Source organism: Peromyscus eremicus, chromosome 19, assembly GCF_949786415.1.
Source record: "Peromyscus eremicus chromosome 19, PerEre_H2_v1, whole genome shotgun sequence".
Taxonomy (NCBI): domain Eukaryota; kingdom Metazoa; phylum Chordata; class Mammalia; order Rodentia; family Cricetidae; genus Peromyscus; species Peromyscus eremicus.
In genome coordinates this window covers 4271395-4293993 of record NC_081435.1, presented here as the reverse complement: position 1 = coordinate 4293993, position 22599 = coordinate 4271395, and the positions used below count along the sequence as shown (strand labels likewise).

General features: G+C 44.9%; 1 protein-coding gene across 1 annotated transcript in view; it reads left to right on the top strand.

The window, feature by feature from the left end:
- Znf521 (zinc finger protein 521) overlaps positions 1 to 20715 on the top strand; it is a 286221-nt gene extending 265506 nt beyond the window's left edge. The window contains exon 8 of the mRNA XM_059246530.1: positions 19907 to 20715. Within this exon, the coding sequence (XP_059102513.1) occupies positions 19907 to 19936 (30 nt within the window). The 3' untranslated portion in view covers positions 19937 to 20715. The remainder of the gene's footprint in view (positions 1 to 19906) is intronic.
- Positions 20716 to 22599: the final 1884 nt, after the last annotated feature.

The following is a 22599-nucleotide window of genomic DNA, read 5'->3' as shown; positions in this document are numbered from 1 at the left end:
GGAAAAGTTTGTAGTTATCTCACATTCACAATGCATCATAAAGTGAGGTCGTTTTATTTTGTTTTTAATAAAACTACATCTAGAAATTAAGCAAGCATGCAAAAAGATAAGTGTGGTTGTCGCAGTGAACTCATTTGGACTAAAAGCATTTTCAATTACCCATTTTGTCCCGACAAATGTCTAATCTGTGTGTGCATGCTTGGAGGCACAACCTGGGTTCACCCATTTCTAAGTCTGGCCCTCACTGCTCCACCGTGTGTCCTGGTAGTCAGACATCCAAGAGCCAAGTGGTTAATGTGACCGAAATCAGGGCAGCGGGGGTAATTGCAGTAAGTAGAAAACACTTTATTTGCATCTGAATAGTTTCTGCTACTCCCCCCCAGCTCAGTTTTCAAAAATTCTCCATCCATTAATTTCTTGATGTTCATATAGATGGCTGCGCTTCACTATTAAAAAGGGGAGCACCACCTCTTCGTTCTCGGACCGGCTTCCTCCTCCAACAGCCCTGTTGTAAGCAAGCTGCCATTACATTATTTTTTGTCTGGCCCGGAGTTGACGACAGATGGCCATGTCTGAACTGCCATCAGCTCGACTTTATGGAGCATCCAGCTAGGGCGTACCAACAGCCCTGTGGCCAGTTCTGCAGCCCCCTCCCTCCCCACCCCCTGGAAGTGTTTGTCACCTCTGCCACAGTCTGCCTTGGCTGGGCCTTTCTGGCCCTGCAGTCTTCCACGTCGCCAGGGCAGCCTGCTGCCACACCACAGGAGGATCTGCCTCCATTAGGAACAAGAGACTACAGAACAGGAGCTTCTGCCTGGGCACCTTTGTAGTCAGATCCACTGGAACAGTCTGGAAACCCAAATGTCTAGAACATTCTGCAGTCCAGACAGGCACGGAATTCCTGCATGTGTTCCTGTTTTAGATGTTTGCTGTACGCGTGGGTCGATTCCTCACATTAGCAGAGACTAAGTGCCAGGAATAAACCCTTGGTGTTTACAAACTTTCATCTGACTATTGGAAAACACCACATCTAGACCCAACTGTTGTGACAATTAGGGAAAGAGAGATGACAATCACAGACTTGAACCATCAATCCCCTGAAATGAGCAGAGAATTCAGGCCAGCGTCTTCTAGATCCCTCGAGGTGATGATCCTCGCACTGCCGCCCAGCAATGAGCTGTTCCGAGCATTTGGAGAAAGATTGATAGGCTACCCTTGATCGGGTTTGCTAAGGCAAGGCAGCTTCAGAGCCAGCGTGTATTTTAAGAGGACTTCACATTTGTACCCTTTATTGTTATATTTGCAGCGAATCTACAGCTCGTAACAGGCTGTGCCCTGCAGCTATGAAGGAGTAAGTTCCCTTATTGGAGGGAAATCGGTGTTCTGTGAAAGCCTGAGATGGGGCGGGGGAGATGAATGGTGCTTAAAAGCACTGCTCGCGGTGCTGTCATTTGGAACAGCAACTCTGGAGCTCTAAAGGAGAGTGAAAAGCAGGGCAAAGGAGTCCTTTTTCTGAAGCAGTGAAATTCCAAACTGCCTAAAATAACAGGCCTCCTTCATTGATTACTTCGCTGAATAAGCAGGGGAAGCGCTTAGGAGGCAGGAAGAGCTTCTGCATAGGAGAGGAAAGCCTGCTAAGGGAAGACTGCTGCTCTGCCTCCTGGCCGGGGGCTGGGGCCGGGGCTCTCATCCTCTTCCTCACACAGCCCCCTCCTGCATGGAGGCAACTCCTCAGCTAGGCCACCAGAGCCCATCCTCCTTCCCGGGAAACCTGACTCCGCCATCAAAGGCTTCCTGTTCTATATCAACAAAGCTTAATTTCATAATTGACCAACCCACACCCTGGGTGCATCTGCTAAGCCTGTGTGCCTTCTACACATATAAAAGGCGACTCGCTGCCATTAAATATCATCAGTGTGCTGGGCGATGCTTTGAGTTTATAAGGGTGAAAGGTCAGTGTGCAGGAAAATGGAACAGTATATTTGCTGTGAGACAGGCACCCAGACCTCACTCCCGGACTCAGTTATAATTCATGACGCCACTGGTGGGAGCCCTTTTCCTCTGTGGAGTTAAGGCATCTGCAGTGAAGCCTGCTGAGAGCACCCTATGTCCCGACCACCATCTGTGCACTCACTTCCGAGCAAGGCGAGAGAGAGAGAGAGAGAGAGAGAGAGAGAGAGAGAGAGAGAGAGAGGGAGAGAGAGAGAGAGAGAGAGAGAGAGAGAGAGAGAGAGAGAGAGCGCCAGCCTCTTCCTTCTCCCTCCCATACTATCTCCTGGTGTTAATACTGTCCAGTTGTTACTGATTTGTGAAGGTAGTTCTCCAAAACAGAACAGGGCTCTTGCCTGGCTAAACACAGAGGTGGGCAAGATGACCTGGTGATGTCAAAACAGAGAAGCAGTAATGCCTTAAGACCATGCCTGACTTGGAGCCCAAAATTACTGTCAATCACCACTAGTAAGAGTGACCTCAACAACCTGGGAGCCCAGAGATACAGCACAGGCGGCCAGAGCAACCCAGGCTCATCCTGTCCCCGAGCAGCCTTGAGGATCAGCAGTGGGAAGTGACTGAGTGCTTCTGAGAAGTGCCTCTTGCTCTCTCCGTGGACCGAGCAGCTAGTGGCATGAGTGTCGTCCCAGCCCCACATACAGAGCGTCTCTGTGGTGACACGCCACCCCTTCTTCAGGTCCAACACTGATTACCTTGGGGCTACCTGGACCTCAGTTCAAAGGATGTCACTGAAAATAGGTGTGGTGACAGAGTGCTGCAAGCTAGGTTCTGAAGTGGTCAGAGCAGAGAAGTCCTGGGCCCTGAGCCTGCAGCCATGCTTGCCCATGTCCCTGCTCTCCCTGCTTCTCCTGGAAGCCCAGAAGTAATGAGACAGGAGAGGAGGGAGTGCGTGTTCAAGCATCTGAACCTAGACCTGCTTGTTGCTGGGTGATCCCAGATTAATCCGTAAGTCTTCCTGATCCTGTGCCATCAACATGATCCACTGTTACACTCCCCTTTAAAGGGTCTGGAAAACCAGCCTGTGATTTAACAGGTAGGATGCCATAGGGGACCTACTGTGTTATAGACTCCAGAATGGATTTAGGAAGCTCAGACTCCAGTTAATTTCAGAGGCTTTGGAAGGGCCAAGGCAAGGTCAGAGGTCATCCATGAAGACAGTAGCCCCGGGGGCCACCTTGCGTGTAATTGGCTGGCCGTCCCTGTCTGCTGTGGGGTGGTGTCTGTCACATCACCTCCTTCTCCCTCCCAAGGAAAAAGTAGGGCAGGAGTGGCTGGGCTCGCCAGCTAGGTTTCCTTGGGTGAAAGATCACTTTGAGATGACACAGGCGAGTAGTCAGCCTGAATTCCTGGTTGGTATTTTATTAATTTTGCACCAGGATAAATCCTGAAATTCTGACAAACTCCATGACAGGTGAAATTCCTTCTTGCAGAATCTTCTCAGCGAGAGGCTGCTCATTTCGTTCTGTTCCGAGGCAGGCAACAGGAGGGCAGCTTTATAATCAGCCCTCAAAGGACCCCCAGCCGCCCCAGAGTCTCGGACTGATTGAATAACTCCTGGGCCTCTTCCCCTAGGCCTCCATCAGCGGGGGTCCTGTGGAAAGCAATCTCCCGCAGACTGGCACTGAAGTGAGCTTTAAACCACCATTTTCTGCTCTCCAGAGGAGCCCGGAGTACTAAAAGATAGATGGACTGCAGATATTTTATGAGAAACTGTCAGAAGAAGAGCAGAGTAAATGTTTTTTTCTTCTTCTTTGAGTCACACACTACATCACTGTTGAATTTCTCCCAGCATCCTTTTACATTTAAAGTAAGAAATTAATTGGTTGCTAACCTTTCATTCCCCTTTTCCCTCTTCTTCGTTGTCTTCCTCCTCCTAGGGTTTTTTTTTTTCCCCTTAAATATTCACACAGAGGCCCTTTGCTTAACCACAGTTGTAGAAAATCAGTACCATTTGCAATGAAATATTTATAATGACAGAATGAAAAATTGGCTTCATTTTCTGGACTGCAGCCGCACGAACAGTCTGCAACTTTGCACGGGCATCGTTGCACATCCCTCCTTCCTCCCTTACACAGGAGTCATTTCCAAAACACACCCCACCAACGTTTACCTGTGTGCGGGAGGGGTGCCCACCAAAGCACAGAGCCCGGCTTCACTCTTCAGAAACCACAGGGAGGGAGAGCATGTTCCTGTTAGTGCTGCTACTCGGGAGTGCATGTGGCCCAGAAAGGGGAGCAGAGGACTCGAACTCCTGTCAGAAGGAAGAGCAGCAAGGAGTTTACAAGATCTGGGGAAGGAACGGTGGAGCCGAACTGTGTAGCATAACATGAGTAACAGCCCTGATGTCTTATTTTAGGGCAGATTTACAAGGGACCAAGGGACCAAGGGACATGGACAGACAGCACCTAGCTCTTTTTTCCTCTTTTTAGGGTTGGCAGTGACCCCACCTCTCCAGGTGACCCTGTCACTTAGAGCTGCTTGCTCACAGATCTGGGGTTGATCCTTTGCATTTTTCCCTCAGAGACCAGGGACAAAGGGCTTTGTTAGGACACCCCAGGATTGCCTTGTGAGCCTGCCAGCCTCACCTGTGCTACCCTGAATGGGAAACAGGTGCCCTTCATTCTGTTTTCAACATCCCGCTGGAAGTGTAGCAAGCAGCCTAGGAAGCGAATCCCAGGTTCCAAGTAAGTCTTCACTGCATACACAGTGTGGACTCACTTAGCTGTCCCCCCAGCCTCCACTGCAAGGTACAGCAAGGGACTACACCCCTTGCAGGGAATCCTCCCAGGTCTTCAGCTCAGCCCTCTAGGTTAACCTTGAATTCATTCTGTTTGGAACACCGGGCTTAATTAGTTAGCAGTGTTTCATTTTGATGGTTTTCCACAAGTGAAAACAGTTTCTAGTTTCAAAACATGAATAAAAACAGCTGTGAATTGAGATCTTCAAGGTTTCAGGCCCTGGATTTGCCTCATCATGCATCAATGGCTCCCTAAGATCAATAATCCATATTTTATTATATAATAAAGGCCGTCTGTAATTGAATTACCTCACTCACTCCATCTGATTAGCCCCAGTTCATTCGTGGAGAGGACAAAAAGAATGCCCACGTACCTCGATAGATTGTGTGATTTGGATGTAAAGAACCCGAGAATTTGTTTCAGCATTTGTTTCTCCAGGGGTGGTGTGACTCACAGCTCCTGTGTGTGGGTATGGTAGCGCTAAGTTTTCACATCCGTCTGTCCTACAGCCAACCTGACATGGCTACCCTACCATAGATCTCCCTTCCGGCCAAGACCAAGGCTCCCACTCTAAAGTTCTGAAAGACGGTGAGCCGGTCTTTGTTTGGGGCTTTGTTTTGTTTTTCTTTAACAATCCTTGCAGAAGTATAGTTGTGTTTCCCCTAAGGCCAGTTCCTCTTATCCATCCATAGACTGTCATTTGGGGGCCTTTGTGAATGCTTACTTTATCGTCTTCGAAGCAAAATTTAGCACCAGTTTAATAAGAACCCTGAACAGGAAAAGAGAAGTGCCATTCATTCTTGGGCTCTCCCAGGACAGACAGGACTGTAGTCCAGCTCCTGTGCTCCTCCCACAGTCTCAAAGGGTGGCTGTTTCCATACAAGCTGTGAGATTTGCCTTTACATTACATTTCAAATATATACATAGGATTCTGTGAGGTCTGCTGACAGTTGGGCACAAGATGAGGTGTGCTTCAACACAGGCAGCCGTGTAGCTCTGGAATCTAGCCTGGAGTTATTTTACTGTACTGTTTCCTGGAGATGCGGAGAGAAAAGAGGCTTTCCTAAGAGTGCTCGGCTTAGGATGCTAGTACTTTTTCCTTCCAGCTCCATGCATGGACGCAGACGTTTGTTACCCCTTAACCCTTATTATTGCTTTCTTCTTCTCCTTCTTCTCCTCCTCCTCCTCCTCCTCCTTCTTTTCTTCTTCTTCTTCTTCTTCTTCTTCTTCTTCTTCTTCTTCTTCTTCTTCTTCTTCTTTTCTTCTTCTTCTTCTTCTTCTTCTTCTTCTTCTTCTTCTTCTTCTTCTTCTTCTTCTTCTTCTTCTTCAGTGCCAGGGTTAAGGGAAGTCTTTTTTAACATCAGTTTTGCTACAACTTAAGCAAGTCTGAAATATATACCCAAGTAAATGGGAGCTGTAATAGTGGAGTGTAGAGAATCAATCTCCTCTCAGGCCAGGAAAGGAACGTTGAACAGTGTTCACTCCTGGACTGCAGATGTATTTCTGCCTGTGACACAGCTTGCCCAGACGCTTTGAGTGATTTCCACTGTTATTAAGCAGGCTCGAAAGAACAAGGGGCATCCTGACAGAAGAAGCCGTGCAGCCCAAGTCCTTGGTGAAGGAAGGCTGCACGGGGAGCCGTGGTGTCAGGAAGAGAAGCACCCCAACGCAGACTACCTCTGTCTCTGGCCTCGTTCTCCTCGGGTCCAGCGCCTTCAGTGCTGCGGCTGTTTGCATTTGTGTTTGAAGTACGGGCGGTTTAATGAAGTTATTCTTTTATAAATTTTGCAACACAGAAGCAAGCATGAGGGCTTTAAATTAGAATAAGTGCCACTTCTGTGTGGCAGGCTCCTTTGAGGACTGATTAGAATGAGGCCTCCCGTTGCCTGGCCCTTTATGCATGGCGCTGCGGCTCTGTGTACTTGTTTACGGCTCACCTTTGAATTTGCGTGAGTGTGCACCATGCCTGCCGCCTGGCCCTCTGCTAGTGGAGACTGTCATTCTTCCAGGATCATGTTAAATACTTCACATTAAAGAGTGCTTTTTTTAATTATACTGCTTTATTGTAATGAATTCAAATTAACTTGGAGGAGCAAATTGTATAAGGATGTGAGGGTTATAGATTGCTCTCACCATAGTTACAGCACACCTCTGTGTGGGGGGATTAAAGGGCTGTCTCTCTGGTAGCTCAGAGTACTTGAAGGGGTGAGGAAAATGTCGCAAAGAGACCAGGAAGCAAAGCAGGAAAGGTGTCCTGGAAGTGGGAAGGCAGTGGGAATCTCACGTGTGGGGTTCTTAAGTGACACAGGTCTCCTTGGTGGAGGGAGGTGGAGGGGGTACCTCTGCCATTTTAAGACCTGAAATACCCTAGGAGAAAATGGTGTGCAAGAGAGAGAATATGAGCATAATGTAACAGGCTTCCATAGAGAAGAAGAAAGGCAGAGCTGGCCAGGTAGCTCAGTGGGAAAGGGTGCTTGCCACCAGCCAAGCCTGACGACCAGAGGAGTTCCCTCCGTGGGGAATCCACATGATGAAAGGTGAGAAGCAACCCCACCAAGCTCTCCTCTGACCCGCACGTGGACTCCCGGCACACCTGTTCTCTTCTCTTGGTGCCTGTGTGAGCTCCTGATGAACAAAGATGAGTTTAGAAGACACAGAGAGGGAGCCTTCCAGAGGGGTCCTGAAGCCGTCTGCAGCAGAATAAAATAGACAGAAAAGGGGGAAGAGAGGCAGGCCAGCGAGGGGGACATAAGCAGACCTTCCTAAAGAGGAATTTTTATTTCAAGTGGAAGACAGCCATGTATTGTACAGGGGCAATGATGTGTTTGCACTTTCAAGGAATTTTCTCACAATCTCAAACAAAGCCTCCTTGGGGGCTTCCTCAAATTGTATCCCCCATCTCAGAATGTTCCAGAGGAGCAGAGAGATCTAAAGAGGCAGTGGGGCTTTCAGATGTGGGGCCCATGCATGAATATAACTCAGTTCTGCACACAGCAAATGCTGCTAAGGCGTGGAAATGTGAACGGGCACACCTGATCCCAGGGTGTGGCTCCTGTTCATCACTGCTTGATGATATCAATCAGTGTGCTAAATTTTGGCCTAGCAGACAATTATTCGGTTGACGATGATAGGCAACAGGTTCTCTGTTATCTTTAATGAATTATAGTGTGTTTGACTCATGCCTGGAGAATGTGACCGTGAGATAATTAAAAACAAATATGGCTTCCTGCTAAGAGCACTTGCTGTGCTAGCCTGATGGCCTGAGTTCAGATCCTCCACACCCGTGTTAAAGCTGGGTACATGCCTGTGCACCTGTAACCCGTGTGTGGGATGGGGAGATTTGAGGATCACCTGGGCTTGCAGGCCTGACAGCCTGACTGAAAACGGGGTGCTCCTGGGTCAGTGAGAGGCTGTCTCAAAGGAATAGGGCAGGGAATTAAAAAAACAGAGCACCTGATGTCCCTTTCTGACTTCTGCACACATACACACACACACACACACACACACACACACACACACACACACACACACGGGGTGGGGGTGGGGAATGACTCCCTCCAAGTTCAGTGAATTCCATTTTTATAATTATTGGAATTCAGTTGAGAGGGACCCCTGTCCTCGGGTTGAAAGGCAGAAAGAGGCGCGGCTCCTTCTCCTCACAAAGGTTGCCCTTTGAATATAAATCACAAGTGCGGGGTGCCTTTCCCATTCTAATCAGATGACCTTTTGAGTCTGATGGACCAGAGTTTAAATCCTAAGGCTGCCAGTCAGTTTTTAAATCAATGCCTGGCTCCCACACCCTTCAGTTCCCAACTAAATCACAGTGGATCCCACACACAGGAGTGCTGTAAACAGCAGGAGGGACATGGCTGCTGCCCACAGGACAGCCCAACTCGACTGCAAGATCTTGAGCTAAGTCTGCGGTGGTGGCACACCCCTTTAATCCCAGCACTCGGGAGGCAGAGGCAGGTGGATCTCTGTGAGTTCCAGGCCAGCCTTGTCTACAAAGTGAATTCCAGAACAGTTACACAGAGAAACCCTGTCTCAAAAAAACCTAAAACAAAAACAAAAACAAAAACAAACTAACTAAAAGATCTTGAGCCAAGGAGAGTGACTAGGATTTATTTCAATAAGTTCCCTTTAAAAAAAAATTAAAATTAAAAAACAAACCTTCCAGGATTCAAAATCGAAGAGGAGGAGGGAGCCCCCTATCTGTACTGCTTATAAGAGGGTATTTCTAGCAATATCATTCTAAGCACCCATTATTTGTTGCTAATTACTACACAAGCCTGTTAATGTTTAGCAGAAGTTTGTTTAATTGTGTTTGTCTGGGAAAGAGATGCCTGAATACAGCTTTAGCATGGAGAATCAGTGGTGTGCACCCCAGAGCCTGGCAGAAAAGAAATTTGTATTCGCCCAAGATTAACACAGCAGCGTCAGACAAGCCGTTCCCTTCCCCTCTTCCTTGCGCAGAGTTATTCATCTTTAAGGTATTAAAATTAAAGCACGAAGAAGGGGCACTGCTCACGGATGTAGAATTGGAAGGAGGTCATTCTTAAGCTTGTTTACAGATGTTCTGGTTTAGAAAGCACCAGTGTGATAAATTAAACATTACAGTGGAAAAAACTAAGGCCTAGCAACAACTGGCGCCTGGACACATCTGTCTGGGAAGAGCTGACTTAATCCCTGAATATCATGTGAGAGAGTATTGCCTGTCAAAGCCTTCTGTCCCCCAGCACACTGAGACTGTAGTTCCGGGTCTGGGGCAGAATCATCATGACGTGGTCCTCTCCTTTCTGCTCTGTATAGTATGACTGCAATTTACTATTGGCTCCTTGCAGTTAAGCAGGTCGCTCTATTTGTTGATTGATTGTAAAAAAAAGAAAAATCAACTTCATACTTTTAACATATTTCCCAGTGCCCACTTTACTTCATTGAGCCTGTTCTTCCAATCTGGAACTTTCTGTGAATCTCAATGCAGATTGTTGTGAGTTCCACAGGGGAAAATTTCTTTCTTTCTTCTTTTTTTTTTTTTTTAAATGCTTTATTGTGTTGTGTTATAGAGATAGAGAGACAGAGACAGACAGAAAGGTACTTCCATGCCACAGTGCATATTTGGGTGTCAGAGAGTAACCTAGGGTATTGGTTCTTGCCTGCTGCCTTGTTCATTTGAGATGGCCCTGGGGGGACAGACATGCACCAGCACAGCTGGGTTCTGCAGAGGTTGGGGTATTGAACTTGAGAACTGACACTTGGAAGGCATGCATTTACCCCCAAGACATTAATATCTTCAGCCCTCCAAAGAGGAGAATTTCCAAGTCTTTCCAGTGTGCAAAACAGTTAGAAATATGCTTAAAACCGAAATTTTACTATTCTTTTTAAGGTCTTCCTGGAAAAAGGAATTGTTACCATATTAACATTGCTCATATGTAGCCCAGCAATATAATTTGGCCTTTTGAAGTGGCTTGTTTTATTTCTCTATACTGTTTAATTGTCAAAATACTGGGAATTATATGTTCCAACTTAGAAGTTGCATTATTTAAATAATTAGTCTTTGCTTCTGAAGACTCACATTAAACTAAGGCCCAGGTAATTAGCTGAGTATTCTTGCTACATTATAAGCCACTGTGAAATTTTCCAGATGGTTAAATATTGCTGTTTGTTTGTTTATTTTGTTTGTTTGTTTTAAAGAAAGGGCAAAATGTGAGCTTATGCAGTAATCCCAGAACTTGGGAGGCAGAGGCAGGAAGATCAGTGTATCATCTCAGCTAAACAGTAAGTTTGAGACCGGCCTGAGTTACATGAGACCCTTTCTGAAAACAAACAAAAAAACCTATAATTTGATGAACATAGCCCTTTCCAAACTGATGCCTCACCTGTCTGCATGACCTTCATGTATCTTCAGCCCACCAGATCCTGTGATATCTATGAGATCTGTCTTCTGCCCCATGGCACTCAGTTTTGCCTGAGTTCCTGCCCTCCTTACTTCCTCCAGCTCCAGGCACGTGTGGATTCTCTAAGTTGGCTTACAGCCCCTCACAGAAGGCAGAGGGTCCTTGTTCTGTTCCCTTTGAACCCTGTCTCTCCTGGTAGATGGTATGAACTATGGCCAGGAACATCCTTCATCTCAACAGAGATGCCCACCCAACACTGCCTCTTTGGTCCTTCCCAATTAGGAAACTACACTTTTGTTCTATACTATATTATATCCAGATACAATCATTCCTGCCAGTAAACATAGGCCAGCAAATTGGTAGTGGTGCCTCTGGGGTTCTTTCCAAGTAGACATTCATTTCCACACCCTAAATAGTAATTTTCAGAGCTTAATTTCTGAGTCACTTTGGACACTGTTACAATGTGAACATCCCTGAGCACTATTGTTTCCTTGACCTGAGGTGGACCATCCTTGGATGGAGAGTAAATAGATGAGTTAGTGGACATTTCTGGAGAGATTTGGTTCTACTCACAAAAAAGGCAACTTATATCTCCAAGGACCCTCTGCAGAATTTCTGGATAATTGCCCACATTCATCCTGTGACGTTATTTTTAAAAGCCATGCAGTACAGTCCCGTGTAGTATCTATGTGTCTCTTTGTAGGACACAAATTATTTTTGTAAGATGGCAGACATATCTCACAGACTGACTAGCACACTCTAGCACAGCGTGGAAACTCAGTCTATTTCCAATACAGAAATAATCAAAACCTCCAACTTGATCACAACTCATAAGCCTGTCCGTGCATAGACTGGTCAACAGCAGGGACTCCTGGTGGCCTCTGCTCCACACTGCAGTAAGGAATGTCCAGCCTGTGGCCTGGAAAGGTTAGCTATGCATGCAGACCAATACAAGATCAAAAATGTAAAACATTATGGAATTTTCTTGTGATTCTGTTTTTGTAACTTGATTGTGTGGTTCTCAAGCATGAACTTTATAGAGATGACAGCATCCCCTCATGGTATCTGACACACCATAGACCAGCATTTCTATATTTCTCCTTTGCCTGTGGACCAGTTCTTTCTTGTTGAAATTTAAATATAATTCAATACTAAATTTTCCTTATCTCCAACCCTTCACTTATTCATGCACAAATGTTTTCCAAGTACCATAAGGCAGCGGTTCCCAAGTAAGAGTGACTTGTCTCACCAGAGGATATGTGGTAATATCTGGGGACACACGTTATAGTAGAGACCAATGCACCTCCTATAGTGCTCAGGAAAACCACAGCTTTCTATCACCTGATGTCAGCAAAGCTGAGGCTGGGGAGACCTGTAGGAAGGCAAGCCCATGTTCACCTTTTGGAATCCTCTGCACCTGCATGCTGTTCTTTGAAATCCAGTGCAGGAATGGCATCTGTTTTCCACAGCAGTCAGAAAGAGTACCCTGCATCCCCTCCAGTGGTTCCCTCCAGCTTCCTGTTCCATACAACAGTCAGAAAGAGTACCCTGCATCCCCTCCAGCAGTTCCATCTAGCTTCCTGTTCTGTACAACAGTCAGAAAGAGCACACTGCATCCCCTCCAGCGGTTCCCTCCAGCTTCCTGTTCTGTACAACAGTCAGAAAGAGCACACTGCATCCCCTCCAGCGGTTCCCTCCAGCTTCCTGTTCTGTACAACAGTCAGAAAGAGCACACTGCATCCCCTCCAGCGGTTCCCTCCAGCTTCCTGGTCACACTTTTGGGTGCCAGCTCATGAACTCACTGTTCGTGCATACAGTAGAATCAGCACAACTCATGCTTTCTAGGTTCATCAACACTAACATCCAAAGACGGACCAGCACCGTGTCCTTCAGTAGGTTTTAACGGAATGCTAACTCTTTTCCTATGAAAAATACAATAGAAACTTTAACGCCAAAATTTGTTTGAAAAACTAGCCTAAAGTCTAAAGTTTATAAAACAATTCTCTCCTTGTGGGGGAAACAAACTCTAGTGTGACTGTCTTTTTCTGTCTGACATAGCATATATTTTTCTGGTGATTCCATTTCACTTTTGTTTTAATATATAATTTAATGTCACCCAAAAAGTACTCTGAGATGTCAAGCCCATGTGAACCGCTAAATGTCAAAAGAAAATGCATCAATGTCTCTGCAAGTTCATGGTGATGACGGGGCCATATGAATACAATAAAGAGGGAAATTCTGTGGCTGCAAACATGATCCGAAATGAAAAGTCTGTGGCCTTAGAGAGCAGATGCAGATCACGATAGGTGGGTTCTGTGCTACAGTGGAAGAGTTCCAGTGAACTTCAAATGTGAAAATCACGGGTCAACTCTCCTGGACATAGGAAATCTACTATATATGCACATTGGTTGTCATTTTTGCTTTCTGTTTTGGTCATCAAATCACTAAGGGAAAATAAGACACTGCATAAAAGAACATCATGGAACATATCTCATAAAAATAGGCATGTCCACAAACATGTTCCTGATGTTTCCCAGGTAGAGTCTATGAAAACACAATTGTGCAGAATTTCCCCTGACAGGACATGTAGTGACTGCTTTGCAAATGGGTATGGATGGAATGTTGGTTGATTCAGGTCTTTGATGCAATTTTTAGAACGTTCTTGTTGCTAGTGCCAGGGTTATGGGGATTCTATTTATTCAGATTTGGAGGTATGAGAACTTCTCTGATTGTGTGGACTCTGAAAGCATTTCTTTATTAACATTCCTCTCCTGTTGACCTTATTAAAATGCTTGAGGTCCACCCTTTGCCTTTGTGACTATTTTTTCCACCATCGTCCAGGGTCAATAGACCAGCATCCTGTCATCACTCCCTGTATACACTTTCAAACTATTTTACTACCAGAGAAGAAGTTGGAAATGAAAAAGAGAGAGGGTAAAAATGTAAAACTCTTGATTAGAAAGTATAATTTAATAGAACATGTATTGAACCAAATGTATTGATTAATGTAGAAGATATAGTACTTATATTGATTCAAACCAGAGATTTAGTACTAAAAGCTCTAAGCCAAAAAGCTGTTGCAGGTTGCTACAAAAGTCAGTTTAATGCTGTCCTTGGAATGCCTTCAGAAAGAAATTCTTCTAATGTTGGAGGACTAGGTAGAATGCGGTATATGTCAGTCTGATCCCAGAGGGTTTGATTTTGTACTCTAATAGCTGTTACGAGCCTACATTATATCCAAGGAGTAATTTTCCTTAGAGGTGCCCAGCTCGCTTTGTGTCAATATTCTAGCATTTTAAGTCACGTACAGTATATGCTTCTGGGAACAGGGAAGGAGCCAGCCAGACTCATAATGGCCTGCATTCATTAATAAAGGCAGAGGCCTCTGTCCCTCCATTGCCCACTACAGGGAAGCCTCTTTGGCCTTCAGGGACCCCGTACAGACACATTTAAAGGAAGCTCTATTTTGAGTGGGCAGGAGATGAAATGTACGACTTGGAGGTATTTCTTAAGTCAGCTCTGTGCCCGAGCACAGGGGTGACCTTCTGGGTCAAAGAAGAAGGCAGGTCAAAAAGACTTATTATCCAGACTGTTGGAAACCAATTGCTTTTGTTTAAAAATAAATAAATAAATAATGGGAAAGCAGGGGCGCTTAAAGGTGGACAGTGATGTAGAATTCAGTCTACAGCCTGGAAAGAAAGCTTGCAACCGAGTTTGAACCGGAATGTGCTTCTGAGAAAACAGAGAGCATACTGATTAGCCTCTGTGTTTACAGATAAACGGCCAACCCAAGTGATAAAAGGGAGGGTAATATAATTAGTTAATCAGGGGAGATTGATTGCGGATGTTTGTGTTCTTCAACTAAAGGGAAGAAAACCAACATGTTACCACAGCACTGTCACCATCTGTTGAGAGACACAGCCACACTTCATCTTTATATTCCTGTGTTGTTGTTGTTTTTCCTGCCTTGCTTTGTTTTTAAGCCCCAATTCCATCAGTTTGGAAGCCTCTCATTTAAACTGAGTCCAGCCACAGTGTAAACTGAGGGTGCAGTGGGTGAGTGGGAAGCTCCTCCTTTTCCGTCTCCTTTCCTCCTCTTCGTTCCTTTTTAAATAGCACGCTGGTTCTCTCTTGCCTCTTAGAGCTTGTCTATATTTGTGTTGGCAGAAGCGTCTATAAATAGACAAGTCATGCTTTAAAGAAAAAAAAAGATTTACATCTTTGAACCAACAGAATTTTTTTTTTTTTTTTACATAGCCCCTGTTCCAATGCAGCTTTGAATGCTGCTGCCACTGAACATTTCGGTGGTGTTCACAAAGCACAGGCCAGAGGGGCCGTGTTTGCCAGAGAACTGGAAAAGTCCAGACAATCTGGGGGCACCCCTTTTGGGGTGGAAATGGAATTTTTTAATCCTGAGAAAGTAGATTTCCTATCTGTACCCCCTTCAAATCTTAACTTTTATCATGGTTCTAGGTTAGAAATTCAAATTCCCATCAAGATTTGAGGAAAATTGGATCACTTCAAAATTGCAAGGTGAACAGTTTCAGGGGATCATGGGTTTTTATTTTTATTTAAAAAATATTTTCCTTGGAGTGCATTTAAAATAGGATTAAATCGTTTGACCAGCAAATGTGGTCAGCCCTCCTAAAGACGAGGCTGAATTAATCACTTGTTAGGATGCCAAGCCTAAAATGAGAATTCCAGTCTTATAAAATGGAAGGCATCTCACATTTTAGAAGAAATACATAGTGCTAGGGGGAATTTTTAAGGCTCTCGTCTGTTTTTTAGCTTCTAAGTTTATTTCACATTTACAGGGGAAAAAAAAAAAGAAAGAAAAGAAAGAACGCACACACTCCTTCCAAAGCAGGCCCTTTACAATGAAGACAGTGTTCTCAGAACCTCACTGTTAGCATAGAGACCTACATAGATCTTCTCTTAGGCTTTAAGGTATGTTGTGGGTTTGATTTTTTTTTAACACAAACCCCCCTCGTGTAAAACAACTGTTCATAACTGGGATTAATGGTTTTCAATTTTCAGTTCCTTAGACATGGGGTCTCCAGGAGATGGCTTTTTGCAGAGTAGAATATGGCTCTCTGTGGGATTGCACAAGTTTTCTTCACTTCCACCTCCTTCTCTGTCTTCGCCCCCCACCTCCACCAGTGTTGCTCTGATGTTCCTCTCGATTATGTAAAACACTTTGCCTTCATTGGAACAGATATTTTTTCTCATAACCTGTCATTGCATTAAAGTGCTTTGGGGACTGTGAATTGCTGTGTAAAATTGGTGAGATTACCCACTGCTTTGTTCTAGTGAAGTGGTTTCCTTCAGACCTAAAGAGCTCAAAACTCTGCGCCCGAGGTGCTGCTGGGGGAAGGCGGGCGGGCAGTGGTGCTTCCTGCTTTCCTGCTTTTTGAGCATGGCGTCCTTGGTGTCTCAGGGCTGCCTCTGTCGTGTGGTCCTCTCTGCTTCCAGCTTCTGCTGTCTACGTTTTGTCTGTCCACTTGCTTCTTGGCAGCCTGTCCCAGCAAATGATGTCTATGATTTCTCAAAAACACAAAAATCACTGAGCACTCCCGTGGAAAGATTGTTTCCCATCCAAAGGGACATCTGAAGGCCACATCTGGAGACTGAGACTTTGTGTCTGTTCTCACCCACACCTACAAGACAACTGAATGAATGTGTGCCTCAGACACACCATCCATCCGTCTACATCAGGCTGTTTGTCCTTTCAGGGGACTTGGAATAGGGCACATGTGCAGGAAGCAGAAACATCCCAGGGATCCTCAAAGGAAGTCCCTTGAGAGGGTATCAGAAACATCTGGAATTTTCTTCCCCTGACCCAACAAAAATATGCCCATTTCCCATGGACCTCTGGGGATATGCCTCCTTCCCACCATGAGAATTGCTGTGGGGGGCGGAGCCTGGAGTGGGGGGCAGCCAGGAATGGAAGAGACCCTTAAATGGGCTGGAGCCATAAAAGGAAAAATGAGTGTGATGGTATATATTGATTGTCAACTTGACAGAGTCTAGAATCGCCTAGGAGGCAAGTGCCTGGGCACACCTGTGAAGGAGTATCTAGATTAGGTTAGCTTCTGGGCATGCTTATGAGGCATTATCTAGATTAGGTTAATTAAGTTGAGAAGACCCACATAAATTGTTGGCAGCACCATTCCATGGGCTGAGATCCTGGGTGGGATAAACAGGAGAAAGCAAGCTAACCACAAGTATTCATTGCTTTCTGCCTCCTGACCACGTAACCTGCCGATGGCATCCCGACTGTCATGACAGACTGTCTCCACAAACTGGGAGCCAAAATAAACCTTCCTTCCTGCAGCAACTTTTGTCGGGCACTTGATCTCAGCAATATGAGGGTTCTAACACAGTGAAGGGGAAGGATCTTCACATGGCAGGTGTCTGCACACGACAGAACCTAGTTTTTCACTGTCCTTTTTGTTGAGGAGACACATCCGTGGGTCTTGACTTGGTATAAGCTTGTGTTTCCCAAGCCTGATCTTGCCCCCTTCATGAACTTGTTTTATCTGCTTCTCTCAACCTTCAAGTCCTTGGTAGCAGTGACTTCAGTCTGTTGCAATAATGTGATTAAAATATATCCACATATATAGAAAGATGTGTAAATATTTAGTGTGATTGTTAAAAACTACATCTGTACCTGTGTCGGTTGTGAGGAAATAAGAAAAAAAACAAGATGGGTGAGTTTGAGCCACATTAGGAAACTTAAAAATAAAATGATACAGGTAAGACCAGACCATTAAGTTATTTCTTTTTTAAACATTATTTTCAGGAAAATCAAAGTACTAAAAAGGCAGCTGTAGCACCTCATCATTAGCTATTAGTGTCATGGCTTCTTGTGTTTATTTCATTTCATAATTCTCTGTAAGTTTTTTGCCTTGTGTTTAGTTCAGACCTGTCTGTGAAACCACGTTTGACTTGGAGATAATAACAGGAGCTGTGTAGTTTAGGGTTTTAACTTTTTAATGCTTGTAAACCTCTAATCAGAGCTGTGTTGATCTCTGAGAAAACAGGAAAGTTTTTTGTTCCCATCAGTATTTTTAATATGCCTTCAGAAAAACACCTCCCAGACATATTCAAAATCAATACCCAGACAAAAGAGTTGGCATAAAAATAGTTTACTCTTAAATGCACTTTGAGGCCGGTACTACTAGAGAGAAAGCCATCTTTTGAAGAGAACGGAGCAAAGGAGTTTTACATAAGGGTAGAATAAAACAAAGCTGCCTTGCCACTGGTGAGGTGTTTCAAGTGTTTTGCAGTCTGGGCTCCAGCCCAGTGTGTGCTATGCTGGAATCTCACTCCTCAGCTGTAACCGTTCACCACACAGTAACTGTCATGGTAGGAAGGGACCTAGTCCCACTGTCCAACTCCATCAACAGAAAGCTAAATCTGAGACAAGGAAGGGGAGCTAGGACCCTCCCATGGCTCCCCACTCTCTGGCTGGTCTACCAGGCCCAGTCAGGAAGTGTCAACTACCCAGCCCTTGGCCATGCAACCTATCTCTCTGAACAAGTGGCTGGCCAGCCATCCTCAGGCATGATAAAGGCAGCAGAGATCTTGAAAAAAAGTGTTCGGTTTCAGATACTCATTTAGCTCCTTTTCACCTGTAAGGCCACATCTGAACATTTTAGTGATGTTTAAAAATTCCTCATAATATTGCCAAAAGTGTCCCTCATCTGTATTTACACGCAGTACTCTTGCTTCAGAACCCTCTGGAAGATCATAGCCAGTCAGAACAAAGACCTGCATGCACGCTCTTGCTTTGTCGTCTTCCCCGTGGCAGGTTCCTGGAGTCACCTCAGTGAGAATATCAGCTGGGCATCCCTGACGCCGCACAGCCTCCCCTGCTGCTGAGGCAGGCCTAGGAAAGTCCATGGCATTTCTGGGTTCCTTTCCGTTCCTTTTGGTCATATCACTGAACTGCCATGTGCCTTTCTTCTTTAGACTGTGAGAACGATGATGAGCTCAAGGCAGGAACCATTCCTCTTCCCATATCCCATGTCCAGGTCAGGTCCTCTCTCCTGAGTGCTGTGAGCTGTGTCCGGTGCTGATATCGGCATTCCACAGGTTCTCATGAAGGTGGGAACACATGAAGGCCCAGCAGAATTACCAGCAGAAGGCCACAAGGCGAGCCTATAAAGACGAGGGCACCACAAGCAGCACAGAGGGCTTTGGGAAGTCAGAGAACGGAAATGTGCTTTAAGCTTAAGGGGAAGCAGGAAGTAGTCCTGTATCAAGCTAGGCTTCAGAATTCTGATCAGAAGGAGTGAGTGGAGTGTGAATGAACTGGGCAGAACTGCTTGGGGAAGTCAGAGAGGAGAGCTCAGGCCGCCTGCAAGGCTCAGTCTCCATTCAAAACCTGGAGGCCTGCGGCCAACCTCTGTAGAAACTAGACCTTCCTTAGCACCATGCTTGTAGCTGGAGAATGGCAACACATTTTGGCTTCTCCAGCCCTATATGTTGGGCCTCGGTTGGACAGCTGTCCCAGTTGCCCCCTCAAAATTTGGAAAGAAGTTATCTAATCAATGAAAGGACATATAGTATGCCTGGGGTGAGGAGTACCAAACTGTCTAAGGCTGCCCAGGAGCCTTGGGAGAAACACTAACACCCAGGGCAGAGGAGTTAAAGCAAGCTGCTGGGATCTCCTACAGAGCCACAGCATGGCCACAGGTCCAACTCCACCTTCACAAGGATGCTGGAGGTGCTTTCTAACCATTCGTCATTGGCTATTAGCTCTATTCTTCAATACCCACATTTGAGGTTGGCTAGAGCCTTGACTGTCAACATCTGCCATCTAAGAGAGATTTGAGCAAAGCATGTTTCAAAAACAGTCATGATATGCAGATCAAGAAACTGTTATAACAGTGGTACCTTGGACATTGAACATGGGTTATGTTTTGATCAGTAGAGGTGGTACAGGGTGGGAAAGTATTTGGAGGAGGCATGGTAGACAGAGAAAAGGTAGGGTACTTCCAACACCTCCCCTCACAGAGCATCCTGACTCTGCCTCTTCCCTCTCCTCCATGGAGGTAACAGCTTTAGTGCACTTGTACTCCACCCAGACAGTTCAGCCTATGTGAACCTCCCTGGTCCAGCATGGAATCAATGCATCCATCCATCCCTGTGCTGAAACATGACAGTTCACGTCATTGGGTACCTACCAGCACTTACCTATGCTCATTCCAATGGGGTGAATATCACTGAAGCTTTCTCCCTCTTTTTTTTTCTTTACAGAATCATACGATGACCCAACACAGCAGTTAGTTCAAGTACAGCCTCTCAAGGAGAAGGACTTTTGTGGCACAAAAAGGGAACATGTTTTACTCTTTGCACGAAACTTACATTGTTAATGTATATTCTTCAGAAGCATTGTATTGTATCATACAACTTGTATTATCAAAACTGTTGGATGTTCATGTGTTGGAACTTTTGAGCACCAGATAGACTCCTTGTATATAAAGTGTTGCACATGTATTATGTCATCGATGCTAAAATGGTCTTATAAAGACGAGTGGACTTGGGCCCTATTCAGGCAAGATTTTCAAAGTGAACAAAATGGCTTAAGAGAAAATGTTTTCAAGGAAGACAGAACTTAAAAGAACTGTTATCTTGTGACTATGGTTGGACTTCCTTTTATTTACACTTAAGCCTAGAATTTCTCTTTTGGTATATCAACGATTAAAACTCAAGACTATTTTTTATTGCTGGAGACTCTCGTGCACCATGAAGAGACACTCTCACAGGACAGAACCCCACGTCTGGATACGGCCCGTATATATTTGTAAGCCTTGCAGTGTGACAGGTAGCCTCGCCATATATGCAATAGTTGTTATGTAGACTGTCAAGGGTTTGTTTGTTTTTTTTTTCCTGGCTACATTTGAAGCTTTGAGTGTTCAAGGTTTTCCTTAATGATTTCACACAGCCAAATTCTTGAATCAGTTGAACTAACCTGTATGTTACTGTTCTCAATGTTTACTCTGCGGTCTGAACCTGGAGATTACTGGAATTGTTTTCCAAGAGGAAATAAATTCAGTTTACCATCAGCTATGAGTGTATTTGTGTGTTTTCTTTTTCTAGTTACTCTTACCATTAAAAAAAGAAAGAAAGAAAAAGAAATCTAATTGCCTGCACCCTTGGATATGAAATCTGTGCCTAAGCAGATCCCAGGCATAGCCTCAATCATATTTAACCTTTGCACACTGGGCCAAATGCAGCCGGGAGGAGATTCATCATGCTGCATGGGAAGAAATCAAACCCAGTCTACTTGCACTGTCTTAGATCCTACCAGGTCACATTGTACTTGAGGATTCTGACATCACAGATGGATGTGATGGCTGTTTTCTGCATAATTTGCAGCCCAATTCATGTCATGCTGTGCAAATCTGAACTCGTGGTGGATGGCTGCAATTTGCGCGGCTGTTTGGCTTATGTGTACTTAAGGAGCAGCATTGTTCAGAAGACAAAGCGCAGAACAGCAAGTCAGAGGGCTGTTAGTTCTGGCTCTGGCGCCGACTCCCAGTGGAGTCTTCTCCAAATGGCTTCATCTCCTGGCCTGGGATCACCCGGCCAGGGAAGGTAATGGAACTTGGTCATCAGCCTTTTGACAGGCATGGGATGGCTCTCCGAGAGGCCTGTCTCCACAGCCTACCACAAAATGCTGAAGAAATAGAAGCTCCTGATTTCAGAGATGTTGTGCAATGTTTTTAAGGAGGAGAAGAATAGCAGCGTGTGCACTGGACCTTGACTGACATCATTAATCTGAATAGTATAAATTATGATACTCGTGGACCACATTCATGGAGTCATGCTTAAAATGGTTATCACACTCTGAGTCCTGTGACCTCTTTTAAACTCTGAAGATCTCAAGCAAATAGCAAAAATGTTCATAGCGCTTCTGGGTAAGAAAAATGCAACCTGACTGATGGACTTGTGACCCCTTGTTGCCAGTGAACCTGCCTATGAAAGCTACATCTTCAGCAGCACAAGGCACAGTCTTTGCTCCATGGTTCTCAGGCCTTAGCCTACTTGACATTCCCTGGCAGGGTTGGCTCATAACATCATGGCATGCTGGACCAGACCCCCAGAGTTTCTGATTTCATTGGGGCTCAAGTTCGTGCTTTTCTAAGAATTTCTGGGTAATGCTGGTTACAGACCACACTTGGAGAACCACTACCCTACCTCATTTACAAGTCATGGAATGAACGAAGTGTGAATAACCAAGCATATGATATTATTTATTGTGTTTCCAATAAAGGAAAACTTTTGCGAAATTTTAATATAATTCACAAACAAGTATTTTATAGTGATTAAAGTATGCACACCTGCCATAATGTTTCACATGTGTGTATTTAGCTTTTTGATGCAAGAGAAACCTACACCTATACATTTCACAATAGATTGCCAGCATGCTATTTAATTAAAAAGCTCTTTCACTGGCTACATAAATAATGAAGTATGCTTAGAATATGCAAGTGCATCCATAATTAAAATACTCAGCTATATTTTTTTAAAAATTAAGATCTCTGGTCCATTCAGGATTTTGCACTTAAAATGAAATAGCCATGCTTAATAATGATTTTTAAAAGCTTTAAAAATTCTGGTTGTTAATAAGAGGGTTATATTTTTCTAAAAGGAGGCTGTTGGTTTATGGAAAGCAGGGGTATGTTATCCCTGGATTAATTCCGAAGTTGCTCTTAATATTGTTGTCTCACAGAGACCTCCTAGGTTTGTGGCAAACACCAGGGCTTGGAATTCTCAGGAGGGAAGAGAGGCAGAGCTGCCCATTCTGACAGTGCCCATGGCTGGCCGGCCGTGTGGTGCAGCTACCTCAGCACAGGCATGGGTGGGTCAGCCTCCCCTGAGACAAAGCTGGGAAGCCAGAAGAGTTGCCACTGTTCCTGCCACATGAATTGGTTGATTCTCTAAAG